Genomic DNA, 21,693 nt, shown 5'->3' on the forward strand with positions numbered 1-21,693 from the left:
CTTTGCGAGCTCAGACCCATTCCCAATGATAACGTCAGGCTGGATGGATGAAAAATGAATGGATATTGCTAATAAAAGAAATAACGATTAAAACCAGACTATACTCGTGATTGGCACGGAAGCGATGGCGAGTTAACCCGACTATCGTCGTGATTGGCACGGAATGGGTTAATATAGCCGCAAAAGAGTCTCCTTTACATAATCTGCCATTTAGGATTGCCCACGATGGCTTCACTTATCTTGGAATACATGTTACGGACAAATTCAACAAACTCTTTCAGGCCAACTTTGCCCCCCTCCTAACCCGTACTAAGGATGATTTTGAACGCTGGTCTATACTACGCCTCTCTCTAGCCGCAAGAATTAACTCTGTTAAAATGAACACTCTCCCAAGATTTTTGTATCTTTTTCAGTGCCTACCTATTTTTCTCCCCCATGCATTTTTTTAAGAAAATGTATGGACTGATTTTGTCTTATATATATGGGATAAGAAGCCTCCCAGGATAAGAAAGCAGCTCTTACAGAGGCCCAAATCAGATGGAGGCCTCGGGCTACCGGATCTTAGGTTCTACTACTGGGCTGCTAATTTTAGGACCGTTCAGTTTTGGCTGCAGTGTGGTGGGATGTCCTCACCTCCAGTTTGGCTGGAGATGGAGGCAGCCTCATCTGTACCGGCATCACTGACCTCTCTCGCCCAACCAGGGGCGTCATTTTGGTATACCTTGGCGGCGGCCTGTGAAAAAATTATCTAATTTGCGTGAATTTATCCGCAATGTTGATCTCTGTCATGTGAGTACACCCTACCACCACCCAGCCTGTAGATGGCACTGCCGCGCTGTAGTTGAACGCCAGGTAGAGGTGGATGCTCTTTATTTAATAATAAACAACCAAGCGACTGACTAACGTTAACGCCGGAGCCTTCGCTGCCTAAACGTTTTCTAAAACCTTGTCCGAATTTCAGGTGGGGTTAAATTAAACAAACTGTATAAACGCCATAATACTGTTGATTCAAATTAATTAAGTCCATGTTATGTTGTGTCAATACGAACACGTTCTATGTTATTTTAGTGAAGCATGTTTTTATATTGTCAATCATCTCACTTTTACTAGGTGACTAGGGTGCAAGGGAGACTGTTGTTTTTCATTTTAGCTGAGTTTAGTGCACATATGGCCCTAGGATAAAAACTAAACTTCAGTCTGTTAGTCCGGGTGGGCATGAGGTCTTTCAGTATTTTTACTGCTTTTTTAAGGCAGCAGGAGTTGTATAGCTATATGTGTAACACTATATTTATCATTATGATCCACTCTAATAAAAAAAATTGGTTTACTACTTACATACTGTATTTGTCTCCTTTGTTCATTAATGTTACCTAAATGTCATATAAGTGAATTGTATAGAAACAACTCACCAAAAGTGACTATTGCAGAACTGATTTGACAAAAAAATTACCAAGGGGGGGAAACACCCCCTTGACCCCCCCCCCCTCCCTCCCCCTTGCCATACCTTGCCTTTTACTGAAATGACGCCACTGCGCCCAATGCCACTAGTTTAGGCCCTTATATGATATCCCCTTTACCAAAAATGTATGTGTCAAATCAACACACCAATCTAGATGCCACTTGGGCTTTCACGCAACATCTTTTGCTGCCCCGGTGGCCCCAAATCCGGCCTTCCCCCCATCTATGATTGATGGCGCTTTCTCAATATGGACTAGTCTCTGTATTAGAACATTTAAGGATCTCTATCGACAATACCGTTGCTACGTTCGAACAACTATCTGTTAAATACGGTCTCCCCAGAAGTAATTTCTTTAGGTTTTACAGATCCGGAGCTATGTCCGCAGCTTAGATACCCAGTTCCCCATCCTTCCTGGTGAAACACAACTTGACATTTTTCTTACCCCTCTTCCCACTCTAAAGGGCTCCCTGTCGAGAATTTATAGGCTAGGCAGCTATGCTCATTACAGTCCACCTCCTTAAACATTAAGTCCTCATGGGAGGAGGAATTGGGGGATGAGATATCTGATGACGTGGGAAAAAGCACTCAAAAAGGTTCATACCTGTAACCTCTTCCATCTGTGCTCGGCATGGTCTCATCCAATGCAAAATCATCCACTGAGCTCACTGGACTCCAATGAGATTATCCAGAATTTACAAAAGTGTGAAACCTAACTGTCTGCGATGTAATCGGTCCCCAGCAAACCATGTGCACATGTTTTGGAGCTGTCCATCCCTAGTGGATCTTTGGAAAAATATCTTCAATACACTCTGAAATATGCAGTACCCAGGTGGAACCAGACCCTTTGACTGCGTTATTTGGTGTTTCCTCACCCTTATTACAACTGACAAAGACTAATAAAGAGGTCTTGGCTTTTGTTACTTTGTTAGCGAGACGGTTAATCCTACTTCAGTGGAAATCCTCCTCACCCCCTTCTCATGCCCTTTGGATTAAATCTATTCTTAACTGTATCAAACTAGAAAAAATCTGACACACACTGAGGGTCTACAGACAAGTTTTTCTCTATGTGGGCTCCCTTCTTTTCCTATGTTGAGAGGATCCACCTCCCCATAGTCTCAGACTGATACTCACTCACACAATACCCTTGGTACACTATTCACTCCTCCCTCCCCTTCAAACGTTCTCCTTTGATGCACCTGTCAATGCAATAGGTTTGGAATGAGCACAACATCTCAAATCAACAGTTGGTTGACCTATGAATCACTGTACTCACCTTTTCAAATGTATCTCATTTTTTTTTTTTTTTTTTTTTTTTTTAATATTTTTTACCTTGTTTATTTTATTTTTACTTTCTATTTTATTTGTTATTGTTTACTCTTTTTTTCATATTTATTTTTTTACCATTACTATAATCTCTCTGAAACTGTTTGTGTTTGTCTGCCTGTCACTTTGTCTTGATGTCTGCTGTCCTTTGTATTCCGTTTTGTGTTTCAAATAGAAAACTTTCAAGTACATATCATTTGTAAATGTTGGTTACACTGGAAAAAAAACAATTAACAGATATATATTTTTTTAAAGGTGAAAAGATAAATAAAAACATTCTACATTCCACCCATGTTTCACCCACCGTGCCAATCACGAGTATAGTCTGGTTTTAATCATTATTTCTTTTATTAGCAATATCCATTCATTTTTCATCCATCCAGCCGGACATTATCATTGGGAATGGGTGACCTTGTGGAAACCAAGGACCTCAACATTAACCCCTCTGTCTGCATCTGAATACTTGACTTCTTAACTAACAGACCCCAGTTTGCAGTGATGGGCAGTAGCTAGCTACAAGTAGCGACGCTACATAGCTTAACTACAATTCTCAGTAGCGTGATGGTAGCGTCGTTACTTTTGAACCAACTAGCAGTCTCTGTAGCGCAGCTATTTATAGAACGAAGTAGTGACGTAGCGACGAGGAAACGCTACCCCGCTACTATCGGGAGATTTGTGAGGAGAAAAAAAAACTCCCAGTAGAAAACCCACTATGATTGGTTGGTTGGTTTAGATATGAGTATGACGACTCACGATTGGGTATGGTTAGGCCAAAACATTACGGGTAGGCCAATCAGAGGCAGGATAGGGCGGGACTCCAGCTCCGCAAACCAGGAAGTGAAAATCAAAACACAGACGTACTGAATGAATGAATGCAATTTAACGGATTACATGAACCAGTCTGCGCAAAATGGCAGAGGGGTTCGATGGCATTGATGAAGATGATGATGTCAATAACAACAATGCCTCTCCATGGCCCTATCTGGACACATTTATGAGTTTGACTGAAAAAACGCCTAAAACATATGCTGCTCTCAACTTCCCACACGCCCAGCACTAACTTGAGAACACATTCAGGTGAGCTGATGAAAATCAACTGTTCCCAAACAGCACACAAGTCAGTACACTTTTTGTCAACAGCTTTAACTAACAGATAGCTGCTATCATGATGATGTTTCACTGTAGGCAGAACATTTACAATATTATGGGGGTGGAGAAAAGAAAAAAATAGGGAAAAGATCACCTAGAGCAGTGGTTCTCAACCTGTGGGACAGGACCCCCAGGGGGGGTCCCCACATGATTTTGGGGCCATGGAATGTTTTGTGAGTTACATATTTAAATACATTTGGTCATTTAGCTGACACTTTCATTCAAAGCAACTTACAAATTGTGTACAACAAGTCAGCAGGAGTGGTACATATCTAGCAGCCAAGGATAAGTAGTATTGTTTGTCAGTGTCAAGCTTGAGTGTTATACTCTGAGTACATACTGTAGTAGTATAGACATATTAGCATAGTTGGTAGTAGTATATACATGGTAGCATAATACTAGTAAAATGAAGTAAAACAGTTACAATTCAGATATTGAAGAAGTGTGTTTTTGGTTGATAAAGTGGGCAGGTTTCAGAAGATGCAGAGTTTAGGGATAAATAATACATAAAGATAGAATAGAAAAGAAAAAGACCATTACTGCATCAAAAGTAATCAACAAACTATACTATAAAAACTGATCAAACCAAATGGTCTCTTTCTTTTCTTTTGTAGAGGCTGCACCCAGCTAAACTTGCCTTCCTGGATTTTGTACATAATACAAGTTCATGTTAAAAGGATGACACAAAAAGCCAGGCCGAGGGCTTGTTTCAGTTTTATAATAAACAATCAAACTGAGATTTTTTTTGCCTGCCTATTTGTTTGGTGGAAACTTGATCACGAAGTAAAAAAAAGAAAAAAAGTAGTGCCGATGTAGCTAGCTATTTTTGCCATGTTCTTGTAGTGTAGCTTGCTACATTTCTCTGGGGATAGCTTCCATTGTAGTTGAGCTATATTTAATCGAGAGTAACTTGTAGTGTAGCTTGCTACATTTTCCAAGTAGCTTGCCCATCACTGCCAGTTTGTTAGGATAGACAATCTCACCTTCTCCACCCTCACCCTGGACACTGGTGTCCTGCAAGGCTGTGTGCTGAGCCCCCTTCTCTACTTCCTCTTCACCCAAGTTCAAGTTTCTTTATTAGTTGTCATACAGAAGTACAGAATACTTTTATACAAAATGCTTCTTTCTGTTACGCTCCAGAGACTGTGCTAGACAAAAAAGATAAGTATAAAATAAAACAAGTATAGCAAGTAAAAAATAGAAGTCACGTACGTAGACACAAGTGTTCAGTATGTACAATGTTCAATGCAGAGTAGAAGTAACTGAGTTACCATACAATATACTATACAATATACTAATATACTATATAGTGCAAAGCAGAAATGGGATGAGGTACAATTTACAGTAAGGTGTACTGAGGTATGGGTTGTAGTGCAATTTATTTGCCAATAAATATAAAGTGTGTTTAGGTGTTCTAAAGTGTGTAGAGTGGGTGCTGCAGTGAGTTGTTTGTTTAAAGTGAGTGTGTGCATGTGGATGTGTGTGCTGTGAGTGCATTTGATGGTTGCATAGTGTTATTGTTCGTTGAGCAACCTGATGGCCTGGGGATAGACGCTTCTTCTGAGTCTTTCTGTGCTTGCCATGAGACTACGGTATCGCTTGCCTGACCACAGCAGTTCAAAGAGGCAGTTGTTTGGGTGGCTGGAGTCTTTGATAATTCTCTTAGCCATACCCATGCACCGCTTGTTGTAAATGTTCTGGAGAGTGGGAAGCCCCCCTCCAATTGTGCGCTCGGCTGAACGGGCCACTCTCTGTAGTCTGCTACGGTCTTGTGCGGTGCTATTCCCAAACCAGGAGGTGATATTGCCAGTCAGGATGCTCTCTATTGTACATGAGTAGAAGTTCTTAAGGATCTTCTGACTGACTTGGAACTTCCTTAGGCGCCTGAGGAAGTAGAGGCGTTGCCGTGCCTTCTTCACAACACTGTCAATGTGTGTGGTCCATGTCAAGTCCTCGGATATGTGGACTCCGAGGTACTTAAAAACTGTTCACTCTCTCAACCGGTGCCCTGTCGATGCTGAGGGGGCTGTAGTCCCTGACCCACGACCTCCTAAAGTCCACAATAATCTCCTTTGTTTTGCTGACGTTCAGGGAGAGGCTGTTCTCTTGACACCATCCCGCCAGGACCTTGACCTCTTCCAGGTAGGCCCTCTAGTCGTTTGCAGAGATCAGGCCTACCACTACTGTGTCGTCAGCAAATTTGATGATTTTGTTGTTCCGCTGTGCCACACAGTCATGTGTGTACAAGGAGTAGAGGAGGGGACTCAGAACACAGCTTTGGGGGCTCCTATGTTGAGGGTGATGGATGAGGAGGTGCAGTTGCCTGCTCTCACCACCTGGGGTCTGCCCGTCAGGAAGTCCAAGACCCACTGGCAGAGGTCATAGTTCAAGCCCAGGTCCCTGAGTTTGGCTATGAGTTTGGAGGGGACTATGGTATTGAATGCTGATCTGTAGTCGATGAACAGCATTCTCACATAGTTCCCCTGCCTCTTGTCCAGGTGTGATGCTGCTGTGTGCAGCACATGGGCTATGGCGTCCTCCGTGGACCTGTTGGGGCGGTATGCAAATTGCAGGGGGTCCAGGTTGATGGGGAGGGAGGAGCAGATCTATCCCTTTTCTAGCTTCTCAAAGCACTTCATGCAGGGCACGAAATTAGAGCCCGCCACTCGCCAATGGCGGGCATATTTTAGGTTTGGCGAGTGACACTGAGAGGTCTGCCCGCCACCTGGCGTGTAGTTCATATCGATACTCTTATTTTGAAAATCCTGTGCGGGTCTCATTTCCGCCCCAAGCGCAGCTCCAGTCATAATATCGATGGCTCCGGCAGTTAGCAATGTTCGGTTTAACAATGTTTAAACAATGACCCAGTCAACTATTTACTTTTAGTTTAATACATGACGAGGCATTGTCTAACGGTATCTAGCTGGCTAGCTACTGATAGCTGCTGATATCAACAAATGCTCCAGCAATAGTCGAGTGCATAATACTTCCGTTGAAGTCCGTTCGCTCGGTAGGCAACATTAGCTCACGTTAGCTCTATATGTCCCAGTACAGGGGTTCTCAACCTTTCTGCTGCCAAGGCACCCCTGTGTTCAATAAAATATGCCAGGGCACCCCTACATACGATAAAGACTTTTTCGGTCCTGTCTTTTTTGCTACAATGATGATACAATGATTCTTTATTTGCCGTGCTGTCGTTGAGATGTTTTGTTGTTTGTTTGTCTTTGTTGCTTGTTGGTGAATCTGCAAATATGAATTGCCCCACGCGGGATCAATAAAGTTGTCTGAATCTGATGACAAAAGTGCTTGCTTTCAAAATAATGTTTATTTAAGAAAAAACTGAAAATCATGTATTTTTTTTTAATACAGAAAAGGATCACTAAAGTGCTATCTGTTGCAGCTGCACTGTTCTCCATAAAAATAGCATATTTGGATAAGTTTGACAATTTCTCAAAAACAGAAAATCATGTATTTTTTTTAAATACAGAAAAGGATCACCAAGTTACCATTTCTCAAAAAATATAAATAAATACAGAAAATAAGCACTCGTTCACTCAGTGGACATTTCTAGCTCAATGCGAGGTCCGCTGCTGCTGGCTAATAATACGGTCAATACGTGGGGAGATCTTTGACAAGGCAACACGCATGTCATCATCAAGGCTCAACTTGGCCCTATATTTTGTTTTCAGAGCTGTCATGGATGAAAAGCCAGCTTCACACATATGTGGGGCTGAATGGTATCAACACCTTAACTGCAGCATCATGAGATACTTGGTACTCAGCACCACACTCTGAAACTAGCTCTCCAGGTGGTATCAGATGAGATTTCAATGAGTTCTTCCAAGAGTTTGGATGGAGATGTGTCAGGAAGCTTTGTCTCAATGTTGTCTGTAAAGTCTTTTTTTATCCAGAGTGACTTAATGATTTTCAGATTTTTAGAAATGGTCAAACTTATCCAAATATGGTATTTTCATGGAAAACAGTGCAGCTGCATCAGATAGCACTTTAGGGATAATTTTCTGTAATCCAAAAAATAATTTGGATTCACTATAAAGTGCCTGTTCACTATAAAGTGCCACGTTTTGATATATTGAGCTTTAAACTTTAAGTACATTTTTTGGAACACGCAACCTAAAACACCTTCCTCTCCCAAACCGTTCCTGCAATTGTTTTATGTTGCATGATGATCATGGATACATTTATTATGTATTGTATTTTTTATGTTTAAATATCAACATAATCTGTCTGTCCACATTTACTATCAATATAATATAGTAGTCTGACTTCATCATATCTTTTCAAACGCACACACATAGAGGGAGAATGCCCCCCCCCCCTCCTTCCCAGTCCTCCTTCCAAGTCCCCACCCTGCTGTTCTCTGTCGCTCTGAACAGGGCTTGTTGTTAGCTTATGCTAAAGGGACATTAATTCCGGTCTTAAACACAACGTGGCCACAAAGGAATGGCAAGGATTGCAAAGCATGTTATATGCATTTGACCCGTTGCGGAATAAAACAGCAGGGATTTGTTTTGGGTCGCAAAAACACTATCCTTGCTGTGTTTCAATGTCCGCGTTCCAGATCCAGAGTACGCTACTGCTGCTGAGCTGAGAGACGCTAAGCTCACTGCTCAGCCTGCTGTGTTGAGATGCATCCTTATTGGCTGTGTGCTGTAGAGCGGATATGAGTCACGACACCACGGAGTTTCAAAATAAGAGTATCATAATGACCTAAATGTTGCTAGCTTTCGGAGCCTAGTTATTTAGCTGGAGCTGCGCGTGGGCAGAAATGAGACCCGCTATAGGATTTTCAAAATAAGACTGTTGTCATTCTATATTTTTAAAGAACATTGCCAGGCATCTCGCGGAACCCCTGGCAGCTCTCCGCGGAACCCCTGTGTGCCGGGGAACCCCTGTTGAGAACCGCTGTCCCAGTAAACTAAATAGTTCACTGAGGCGTTGTCTTAACGTTATCTAGCCGGCTAGCAGTAGCTACAGATAGCTCCTGATATCAATGTCTTATAACATTGATTCGATGCGTATTCGAGCCCCTGGCTTGCTGAATGTGATTTGACCAATAGGGTCCAGCTGCAGCGCCGGAGAATCCTGGCTGAATGTGATTTCACCAATAGGGTCCAGCTGCAGCGCCCGCTTTTGTATCGTGCATAAGAACACAAATACTCTCGATAATCTAGCCTTTATTTGAAAACGATTCATAAATCAGCCGAAAAATTACAGTGTTTTGTGTATTCCAGTAAATTGCTATTTTCGCTGAATCTTTTTTTATTTCTAGAAATCTCAAACTATACTCGTATTCAAAACGGTATAAAACGGAAATGTACTGATGAAAAAACAATCCATTTCGTACATGTTGACTGCAAGCAAGTCATTGATAAGCGACGGGTGTATTAGACACATAGCCATAATTTAAGATATAGTTTAATCGCTCGCAAATGTGCTCGTCCTCCCATTGATTAACGTGCTCGCATCCAAGCGATAAATCGTCATATCAGGCTGGCAACCAATGTGTTAAAGGGTTAAAATCCTGAACATTTATATTTTATATGTATGGTGAGAACTAGGGCTGACCCCTATTAGTCGACTAATCGGTCGAAAGGAGCCGTAGTCGACTGCCAACCTCTTAGTCGAGAAAAAAAAATAAAGATTATAATTTTTTTTTTTTTTTTTTTTTTTTTTTTTTTTATAATCATTATTTCCAAAAGAAAATAGGCCTAGAAGTGTGGCTAACGCTAATGGCACGCATACCAGTGGCTAACTGCCTAAGAAAACAGGCACAGAGGCACTGAAAGAGGATTTCACCCAACACACTAGACTAGACAAATATCAAGATGTATCCATCAGTGGACCAATTGCATGCTTTTGCAGAGGACAAGAAGCCTTCAGTCGACTCCTTCAGACATTAAGCACCCCCACAGCCCAAATGGAATGATAAAAAAATATATATATTATACTTTTTTTTATAGTCGACTAGTCCAAATCCTTAGTCGGGGACAGCCCTAGTGAGAACTGAAGTTAATGGTATTCATGAAACAAAGCGCTATATTAATGTAGTCCATTTACCTTATTAGAACGATACATTAATAGTAGGGATGTCCGATATTATCGGCCGACCGATATTATCGGCCGATATCGGCAGTAAAATGTGATATCGGAAAATATCGGTATCGGTTTAAAAAAAGAAAAAAACAATAACAATATTTGTTATATATATATCCAGTGAAATGATTAGTTACCTGAAATTATTCCGTTTTTTGGGGTGGGAAACCCTGCATATATCGGTATCGGTTGATATCGGTTGATATCGGTATCGGAAATTAAGAGTTGGACAATATCGGAATATCGGTATCGGTAAAAAAGCCAATATCGAGCATCCCTAATTAATAGGTAATATTTCGATGGCAGTCTTTATTGCATGTACTTTTTTGAGGGAAGCTGGAGGGTTAAATGGTAAATGCACTGCATTAATATAGCACTTTTATCCAAAACGTATGCCTCACATTCACCCATTCACTCACACATTCACAAACCAACAGCTGCAGGCAACCATGCAAGGTGCCAACCTGCTCATTGGGAGCAGTTAGGGGTTAAGTGCCTTGCTCAAGGACGCTTTGACATGCTGCTGTGAGGACGAGTCTGAATCAAACCAGGAACCTTCTGATTACCATACTACCGCTCTACCTCATGAGCGACTGCGGCAGTTCAATTTAAAGAGTACAATTCTTTATTGCTCGTTAATTATTTTTGTTTTTGTTTTAAAGGGTCCATATTATACTCCTAAATTAACACTTTGAATGCCCATCACGAGATATCTCGTGTTATCAGCCGGCCCCCTGAATGCCCATCACGAGAATTCTCGTTTTATTTTTTTTTATTAGCGATCTGAATTCATATTTCATCAACCGAGTCTACCGTTGGTAAACCAGCCCCACCAGGTGCTCGGATGTGAAAAAAGCGCCCCCTATCGTCTCCCAGATGGTAATGCACCCTTTTGGATTGGACTCAATGAAAATGGATGAGAAAAAAAAACAGCGTGTAATATGTCTTTACAGTACGTAGCATTGGATCAATAAAAGGATAGATTTTTGGAATGGCGATCAGGAATTGGAATAATCTTTTTGGATACCATCTGATCTCAGGTAAGGAATCTATTTTACCAGTCTTAGGATAATCAGACCTGTTTTCACGGAGATATAAGCTTTTCCCTATGTGTGATATGGCTGTTTGACTGTGCGAGCGATCAGGAACTAAGATAATCGATTTTCAGCTTGCGGCACCAGCGTGCATACGTACACATATACTATCGATAATCTAGCGTTTATTTGAAAACGATTCATAAATAGGCAGAAAAATTACAACGTTCTAGAATATTACAGTACAGGGTGTTTATCACAGAATCTTTTTTCCCCCTTGAAAACGAGGGCTTTTCAAAATGCTATAAAACGGAAATGAATCAATAAAAAAACAATCCGCTTCGACAATGTTGACTGGAAAATGAGTCATTGATAAGCAACGGGCAGATTAGACACATAGCCATAATTTAAAACATAGATTAGGCGATATTAACGTTAACATTGAAGTGGATGGTGGGCATTCAAGCACTAAATGTGTGCCCCCTGCTGGGCACTGAAAGTGTTTTTTAATATAGGTCTCTTGAGGTCCCCAAGGCATCTCTTTACATTTTATTTAGCTGAAATGCCACTTGGATGATGCATTCTAGCCTCTCTGTTTCAGTCCTGTTCTCCACATGCTGTTTCTGTGTCTGTAGCTTTAAAAGAACACGCCAACATTTTGGGAAATTAGCTCAAGTTTCAAGTTTCTTTAATAGTTGTCATACAGAAGTACAGAATACTTTTGTACAAAATGCTTCTTACTGTTGCGCTCCAGAGACTGTGCAAGACAAGATAAGTATGAAATAAAATAACATAGTAAAATTAGAAGTAAAAAAATGAGGTCACAGTGTTCAGTTTAGACATATGTACAATGTTCGATGCAGAATAGACGTGGTTACCATACAATATACAATACTGTGCAGTGTACTAATATACAATACTATATAGTGCAAGGCAGAAATGGAGAAATGGGACGAGGTGCAATTTAGGTACAATTCACAGTAGGTGTACGAGTTGTAGTGCAAATCCTTTATCAATAAATATAAAGTGTAAGTGTGTTTGTGTGATCTAAAGTGTGGAGAGTGGGTGCTGCACTGCTGCAGTGTGTTGTTTGTTTGAGTGAGTGTGTGGGTGTGTGTGCTGTGTGCATTTGATGGTTGTTGCATAGTGATTATTGTTCGTTTAGCGATTATTGTTCGTTTAGCAGCCTGATGGCCTGGGGATAGAAGCTTCTTCTGAGTCTTTCTGTGCTCGCCTTAAGACTCCGGTATCGCTTGCCTGACCGCAGCAGTTCAAAGAGGCAGTTGTTCGGGTGGCTCGAGTCCTTAATAATTCTCTTAGCCTTCCCCTTGCACCGCTTGTTGTAAATGTTTTGGAGGGTGGGAAGCCCCCCTCCAATTGTGCGTTCGGCTGAACGTGTCACTCTTTGTAGTCTGCTACGGTCTTGTGCAGTGCTATTCCCAAACCAGGAGGTGATGTTGCCGGTCAGGATGCTCTCTATTGTACATGAGTAGAAGTTCCTAAGGATCTTCTGACTGACTTGGAACTTCCTTAGGCGCCTGAGGAAGTAGAGGCGTTGTCGTGCCTTCTTCACAACACTGTCAATGTGTGTGGTCCATGTCAAGTCCTCGGATATGTGGGCTCCGAGGTACTTGAAACTGTTCACTCTCTCAACCGGTGCCCCGTCGATGCTGAGGGGGCTGTAGTCCTTGACCCCCGACCTCCTGAAGTCCACAATCATCTCTTTTGTTTTGCTGACGTTCAGGGAGAGGCAGTTCTCCTGACACCACTGTGACAGGTTCTCTACCTCTTCCAGGTAGGCCCTTTCGTCGTTGGCAGAGATCAGGCCCACCACTACTGTGTCATCAGCAAATTTGATGATGGTGTTGTTGTTCCGCTGTGCTACGCAGTTTACCGTCTTCTCCAGAGAGAGACAAGAAGATAGATTCCTCTGTGTTCAGTAGAAAGCTATATGGCTGCACATTAGCCTAGCTTAGCACAATGAATGGAAGCGGACAGTAACTGGTAGCCTAGGCATTGTCTAACTACCTCTCCCGAAGGCTACCCCTCACTGTCCGCTTCCATTCATTGTGCTAAGCTACCAGATGAGGACAGAGGAGTTTGATAGTATTTACTGAGGATGGCCAGATAATGTTGATATTTAAACTTAAAAAATAATTAGACAATCGGGGAAGTAAGTAAGGCAGGGGGCAGGAGACGGAGAGAAAAGTAGAGAGGTGGTAGGTTAGAGAAGGGTGGTTATGGGTTGACATCTTGTGGTGAACCCTCTGTATTCACTCTGGTGATGTCTTCACTTGATTGTTGACTTTGACACAGATACACCTACCTCCTGGAGAGTGTTCTTGGCCAACTGTTGTGAAGGGGTTTTTCTTCACCAGGGAAATTATTCTTCTGTCATCCACCACAGTTGTTTTCCGTGGTCTTCTGGGTCTTTTGGTGTTGCAGAGCTCACCAGTGCATTCTTTCTATTTAAGTACGTACCGAACAGTTGATTTGGCCACACCAAATGTTTTTCCTATCTCTGATGGGTTTGTTCTGTTTTTTCAGCCTAATGATTGCTTGCTTCACTGATAGTGACAGCTCTTTGGACCTCATTGAGAGTTGACAGCAACAGATTCCCAATGCAAAGACCACACTTGAAATTTACTTTTATCTGCTCCTTGAAAATGAAATAATGAGGGAATAACACAGACCTGGATATGGAACAATTGTCCAAATACCTTTGGTCTCTTAAAAAGGAGGACGCACATATATAAATTGTTATATTGTCTTACACCCCTCACCTGATTTGGATGTAAATCCCTCAAATTAAATCTGAAAGCGCATCTCGGTTGTTTAACACATTGTCTGCCACGCCCCTTCTTTTTTCATCCGTACATTTCCGTTTTATACCGTGGTGAATATGAATAGTTTGGGTGATTCTGAGTAATCTCAGGAAAAGACGCGAAAATAGCCCTTTAGTGAAATCCAGTTATCACGTAATTTTTCGCCTGATTATCGAATCTTCCTGAAATCAACGCGAGATTAACATTATGGGGCTTGGAGCGGCACGCACACATTCCACACAGACAGCTTCAATCGCGGGAGAAACAAATATCAGATCAACGCAAGATTGGATATATAGTGTCCTTACCTGGTCTCTGATGCAAAAAAAATAATCCAATTATCTGATCGCCATTCCAAGTACTGGTCGCGGGCGTCCATGCCACGTTATGCGGCATTGCATATGAAGGAGGGGGGGGCAGCCTAGTTGAATCATCGTTGTAACCACTTGCCTTGCCGGAGTATTTAAACCCCGCCCACACGGCTCAGCTCGGCCCAGAGAACAAACTACATGGTTTCAAATGGAGTGCAGGGTGTCCGCGGATCCTTAAAAAGTCTTAAAAGGTCTTAAATTTGTTTATCAATAATTAAGGCCTTAGTTTGTCTTAAAATGTCTTAAATCCATTTTCAGAGGTCTTAAAAATGCCATAGAAAGGAAAGATAAAATGCCATGTCATCTTATGTTTTATTATGAAATCTGGGGGAAAACGGTTAACGGGAGATAAAGTTTGACTTTTCATTGACCGTGTTGTAGAATCACGCAGACCGGAATGGGGCGGAACCAACACAACTCCTTGTGTAATGTGTTGGCCGGGGAACCAACGGAGTATAGCTAACGTTAGCAAGGCGAAGCGATAACGCTAACGTTACGTTTAGTTTAGTTTAGCATTTGCACTCGTTAATATGGGAAAGTGCCAATTTAACGAGAACTGGCTCGACAATCCACTGTTTGCGCGATGGTTGGTCCCAGTCAAATACCATCACAAGCCCCGCTGCAACAAAAAAAAGAGCAGTCGCGTCGCACATGCTGAGCGCTCTGCAAAAACCGCCTGCAAACTACTATTTCGCATTTATTTTCGGCCCCTGCCTCCACACCAGCTGCGCCATCTCAGGTAGGACTATAACATCTGCACCAACAGAAGTCCGGATAACATTCGGCTCCACGCCAAAGCTTGAAGCTGAGGTCTTAACTTGAAAATAATCTATTCACGGATGTAAACAAGGACACGTTTGTGTTTATGTTCGATGAGAGCTTCACCCACTATGTATTTCTTCCTCCCACCCACCCCCTCCTAATGACGTACAGTATCCTCCCATGTATGTTAGGATCTATGGGTAACAGTACTGTATATTTGCATATCGTATATGTCACAAATGTAACGGTACAGTACTATATACCTGTATGTCCCTATGCCATAAATGTCATGTATGTTGAGTGTCATAAATGTCACTATGAATTGAAAATGGGGGACCCTGATGTAAACAAGACAAACGTCTTTCTCTGGTCTGCATCCCCTTAACAATTGTGTGTATTGAGCCGTACTGTATTGTACCCATTCTGCAATCTGTTAAACAAAGTATTCATTCATTCAACCAAAACCACAAAAACAAAACAACTGGATGAATGAATGAAAACTTTATTTAACAGATTGCAGAATGGGTACAATACAGTACGGCTCAATACACACAATTGTTAAGGGGATGCAGACCAGAGAAAGACGTGTGTCTTGTTTACATCAGGGTCCCCCATTTTCAATTATAGTGACATGACATTTATGACATACTCAACATACATGACATCATGACATTAATGGCATAGGGACATACATGACATACAGGTATACTATATAGTACTGTAGTGTTACAATTGTGACATATACGATATGCAAATATACAGTACTGTTACCCAGAGATCCTAACAGAAAATATATACATATGATGGGGAGGAGACTGTACATTAGGAGGGGGGGGGGGGGGTTGGACATTTACGGTGCCCAGTTTCTAATTGCAGCCTCCCGTAGGTGCTCTTTAAGAGCGGTTTTGAATGTGGGCAGGGGTAAAGTGGGTTTTAGGAGTGAGGTTAAGCAGTAGTCTGACCAGTTTGTTTTGTGATGTTTGTAATCTTGTTTTTAGGGCCTTTGAGGTGCTTTGGTACCATGAGGTGCAAGCATAGTCGTAGTACCCTTGAATGAGTGCTCCTGTTAGAGTCTTCAGGGTATTCTTGTTTACCAGAGAGGAGATCCGGCACAAGAATCTTGTTTGTTGGTTGACTTTTTTGATACCCTGGGGAGGGTGGTAATAGTTATGTGTTCTGACAGTGGCTGCTTGGCCCCTGGTATATTTTGTATAGCTATATTTGCTATTTATGTTTGGTCACCCCTTTGTTGAAATTCATCCAATCCAGTTACTCCTTAAGTTCAAGATTTTTAAGTTTCCAAGTTATGTTTTAATAAACATCTTTGGACCAATGTGTCCCTAAACTTAAACTAATTGGTGTCGTTGCATGATTTTTGTTATTGTGAAATTGGTATTAAATTTAATTCTGAGTGGCATTAAAAAGTCTTAAAAAGCATTAAATCTGACTGGGCTAAACCTGCAGATACCCTGGAGTGCAATAGCGGCCACAAGGCGTTAGGCGGCGGTATTGTCCGTCTGCGATCTCAGACACATTCAGAACAGCCTGCACAAGGTGCCTCGATGAGTTATGAATGGAAATGGCGAATAAAAGAAAAACGGATCCAATAACGAGTATACTCGTTGTCTGGCGCTCCACGGTTGGACGGCAATAACGAGTTAACTCGTTTTTGGCGCAGAATGGGTTAAAGGGGAACTATCTTATAAATGGCCTTTTCCTGTGGTTTGCATTGTTTTCTCGCAATGTGTGGTTGTAGCAACACTGACTAGATGTGAAATCTCTAGGGCTGTCCCCGACTAAGGATTTGTATAGTCGACTTGTAGTCGCCAAAATTAGCCGATAGTCGACTATGGAGAAAAAGAAAAAAAGTATAATATATATATTTTTTTTCATTCGAAGAGGTTGGCAGTCGACTACGGCTCCTTTCGATCAATTAGTCGACTATTCGACTAATTGGGGTCAGCCCTAGAAATCTCTAGCTACTCCCGTTTCTTCAGTTTCAAGATGATGCCAGTGTGATCTCATGGTTGGCTAACACTGATCTGTGATCTCATGGTGTCGCCTCATGATTGGCTAACACTGATACCGTAATTCCTCTAATAGTGACCCGGGCTTGTATTTGTTTCAACTGTAGCGGGTACCAGGCTTGTATTAGGAGGAGGCCTGTATAAGAGAGAGGCCTATATTTCTAATTTTCAAACCGATCATAATGAATAAATCAACATTTTGTGTCAGTTTGAACCCAGTAAAATGTACTGGGTTCATTTATTGAAACCAAGTACTGTATGAAATAGTAAACAGTGCAATTACAGGTGGTCACTGGTCATTTCAACATTTTCAAAGTGAAATCAAGTAACTTTACCTTAGCAGCTCAGTATGCAGCTCAGTATATTAGTAACCCGGCTTGTATTAGGAGGCCGGCTTATAATTTCTTAGCTCAAGAGCGCACCCGGCCATTAATAGAGACCCGGCTTGTAATTGAATACCGGTCACTATTAGAGGAATTACGGTATGTGATCTCATGGTGTCGCCTATTGATTGGTTAACACACTGATATGTCGCCTTGCCTTGTGATTAATACTAAATACATGTGACACTGCTTTTAGATCTGGTGACACAGGCCTACTGTTCAGCCAGGGCTAACCTGAATAGGGGAATCAAGCGGGCTAAGCACAGCTAAGGGTTGAAGAGCACCGTGCTGCCCTAATTTATATATTTTATATCCAGTTTTATCGCCTGTACATTGTTACTATTGCACTTTACTGTTACATTTGCACTCTGGTTGGAGGCCAAACCTCTTTTTGTTGTACTGTACTTGTGCTGCATGATGACAATACATTAGACTCTAATCTAATGACTGACTAACTGCTGATTTCCTGTTGCAGAGAAGAACAAGCTGAAGGCGAACATGGAAATAATAACAGCATTAGAGTCTGTTCCTGATCACACTCCATCTGCTGCTAAGGTAGGACACACACACTATAATATTGATCGCCTGTGCAGCCTTGTTTATTCACTGTGTCCATGTAAGCGACAATGAACGCAGCCATAAATCGGATTGGCATGGATTTCTTACACAGAAAAGACATAGAACTATAGGGAGGTGTAGTCTGACGTCACTGGTTGTTCTACCCGTATAGGGATTCATCATTGGGAAAATGGATTATCGGCTATTGTAACAATTCTGCCGCATGGAAATTGACAAGCTTACATTTTTGCACAAAATGAGTTCCCTTCTACCACTAACATTATTGTTTAAGCATTTTTGGTTGAAATAAAGGTAGTTATAAGGTTTTTAATTTGTCGTAAAAAAAAGAACTACATTTACCAGTAGGCAGCCTGTTGTTCAGTAGGCAGCCTGTTGTTCAGTGGTCGCCTAATCCACGTCACGGCCAGCTGATACCAAGCTAGCTAGACGTTAGCAATGTCTACTGTCGTGAACCATTTTAAATCGGGGCATGTAGAGGAGTTTCTGGAACGAGTAAAATGTGCAGACCTGTGGTTACACTCTGGGGTGCATAATGCGGGCTAGCAAGCTAGCTAGCTACACGTCACGGAACTGATACCACGATAGCTAACTAACGTTAACGTTACAAGCTCAAAAACCTTATAACTACTACTGTCATGTCCATAAGTTGGCAGAATACTTTTGTGAGGACAAAGGTATACAAAGAGGAGAGAACCATTTTAAATCGGGGCATGTAGAGGAGTTTCGGGAATGGCTAGCAAGCTAGCTAGCTACTAACATTATGTAAAAAAACAAACTCTCTGCATTGCTACCAGCTTGGCTGGTCGTTCATACTAACGCAATTGGCAGTGTTAGGGGTGGGAAGCTGGTGGGTGGGGATCGGACGTTGTGGACAGCGACTCCTACAGGTCGGTTGGTGCGCCTGCGCAGCAGAATCAGGAAGCGACGGGGCGGCGTGTCCCTCCCACGCAGACCCTCGCCGCTGAGAGATTGCGCCGTGCAGGTGAAAAGATGCGACAGCTGCCTCCTCGTGTACCGGAGGGGACACGTGATGCAAGGCTTGGTCCACATTGCAGCCGGCCTGTGGGAGGCATGGCCTAACAGCGTTCGAGACAGGGGAGGGTAGAATAGGACAATACGAAATTGGGATGTGAGAAAAATAGAAAATGGGAGAAAAAGTAGATAAAAAAAAAGAAAAGTAAAAAAGAATAACGTTATAAACTATACACTATGTAGAACGAAACAATGATTTACATGAGTATTTACAGTGATTTAATATGCAGCGAATACAAATAATGATAACGTGGTTGTTGCTTTTAGAAATGGTGGTTGGATTAATGGTTATGATCACCAGAGAGATACTAGTAGCCACAGATTCAGGGTCAATTGTACAAATTGTTAAGCGAATGTAAGGGAACTCTGATCCTAGGTCTGCGACTAAAGCCAGGAGTCTACGCTGTGGTGACATCAGTCAGCAGCACCAAAATGGCAGTGTAGTTTCCCAGTGAACGAAAACATAAACGTTATTTTGCTACCTTTACGATTAATTGTGGATATTTTCATGTTGAGCTATAGATTGTGGATGAATACGCACAGAAAGATACGTTCATGCTTTATTTGTTTTAAACTAGCCAACTATAAATGGGCAATGGGGAAATGCATTAAGTGGAACAGAGGGTGGAACACAAAAAAACAAAAATTACGTAACCACTACACCTCCCTATAGTCCAGGGGTTCCCGCCGCGGGGGGGTCGCCGGATCATTACAAAAAAGAAGAAAAAATATTTTTTTAATTTTTTTTTATGCAGTCAGGCCACTGAACTTAGAAGCAGGCCAGGCCGCGTGAACATTTAAGGCAACCAACTTGTGTTCAGCTTTTCTCTGATTGGCCACGACCCCCGCCCCCTTTTGCCGCGAGCGCGGCAGAGGTCCCTGCGAGCGGCAGAGGTCCCAAATGAAATGAATGAAATGCGGAGCTGTAATCTTTGTCCGAATCGAATCACGCGAATACACAACGCATTTATCAAAACAACTACGCGATTCACTCGTCACTGTACATCAGTGGAGGCTGCTGACTGATTAACTAGAAACTGTACATTGTAACGTTATATAATGTATAATGTTATTTCGCGTTTGTAACGTCATAAAACAACTACCAGATTCACGCGTCACTGTACATCAGTGGAGGCTGCTGACTGATTAACTAGAAACTGCACATTGAGGGGGTTTGAATCACGCTACATCAGTGGAGGCTGCTGACCAGATTATTATTATATTATATATTAAATTATATTTTTTAAACATCCCCAACGGTGCAACACCCCCATTTCTCCCAGGTGTCAGGCGTCAGGCTCCTCATTCGCTTCCATTCATTTTGGGGACCATGTTCAAATATCATACTTCTGAAGTATAAACAAACTATACTGCTGTGACGATTTTGAATATCTTAACATGTATTTACGCCCTTCCTCTACGCGAGGCCACAGATGGGTTTTTTTAAGTAACACAAGGACAATGAATGAATTTTCTTCTATTTACAAATAATTTTTGATTATTACTGTTACTGTATTGTTTGTCTTGTTTCATGGGCTGCCAAAATGTTATATTTTGCACCAGGGAACTTGAAGGTTCATGCACAACATGTGTGTAACCTCAACCCTGTATTGCAAAATTAAGTGATATACAATTTTTTATATATAGTTATGGCGTTAAGCAACCGCGCGAACACTGCTAATATGGCGATATGGCATTAACCAACAACACAACGGCGTAACGAGCACCTCTGGCATTAACCAACAACACAACAAGCACCTCTCAGAGCACCTGGGGGAGCTTCATGCGCGGCCGACGGGTCACTCTCTGCCGCGTCGCTCTCTGCCGCTGGCGGCGCAACAACACAGAGCGGCAGGGTTAGCGCGGTCACGTGGCCGTGTGGCCAATCAGAGAAACGCTGAACGAAAAGCTGAACACAAGTTGGTTGCCTTAAATGTTCACGCGGCCAGGCCAGTGTTTCTAGTTGCAGAAGCGCAATAGTTAGATAACCTAGGTGGGGAACAACCAGGAGATCACTGCAACTCACACAAGTTGGAGAACTATCTCTCTCTCTCTCTCTTGCTCTCACACACACACAAAGGGAGCCACATGTGATTGGTGGAGGCGGGACCCTTACAAAAAACTGTTGTTGCTAATCATTGACACATGCTAGCCTGTAATAATCCCCCCCAGAAAAATCTACTTTGCATTTGATATATTGCAAATATATGCCATCACACACACTGGCATTTAAAGGGTTAGAATTATAAAATGAATATGTGGTGTTATGATCAGGGCTGAAGTTGAATAAAAGATTGTATTTTTTTCAATCTGACATTACAAATAAAACAGAAAATCCATCAAAATCAGTGTTGTTGCTAATCATACATATGCTAGCCTGTTTTTTAACAATAATTTGTGATGCCATCACAAACTGGCATTTAAATAAAATAAAATTTATTATTTTTAATTTTTTTACCTCCTATAATAGTGGGGGTTGCGGCTCTCTGACACCGTTATTTGGGGGTCGCGGCCCCTGAAAAGTTTGGGAACCCCTGCTATAGTCTGTTTACTTTTCTGATAACTATGTCAGTGCATAACTCAGAAGCCACGCCAACATACTGAGGGTTGGCTGTGCTCAGAGAGGCTGCACTAA

The 21,693-nt window shown here is 42.0% G+C and overlaps 1 protein-coding gene across 2 annotated transcripts in view; it reads left to right on the top strand.

Annotated features, from left to right (window-relative positions):
• LOC311227014 (uncharacterized protein) overlaps positions 1–21,693 on the top strand; it is a 171,036-nt gene that overhangs the window by 132,245 nt on the left and 17,098 nt on the right. For both annotated transcript variants that reach the window (XM_084312512.1, XM_084312513.1), the window contains exon 12: positions 17,923–18,002. In XM_084312512.1, coding sequence (XP_084168638.1) covers positions 17,923–18,002 — 80 coding nt within the window. The remainder of the gene's footprint in view (positions 1–17,922; positions 18,003–21,693) is intronic.

The sequence above is a fragment of the Notolepis coatsorum genome (genome assembly GCF_963971535.1).
Source record: "Notolepis coatsorum genome assembly, chromosome: 4".
In the NCBI taxonomy this organism is placed as follows: Eukaryota; Metazoa; Chordata; class Actinopteri; order Aulopiformes; family Paralepididae; genus Notolepis; species Notolepis coatsorum.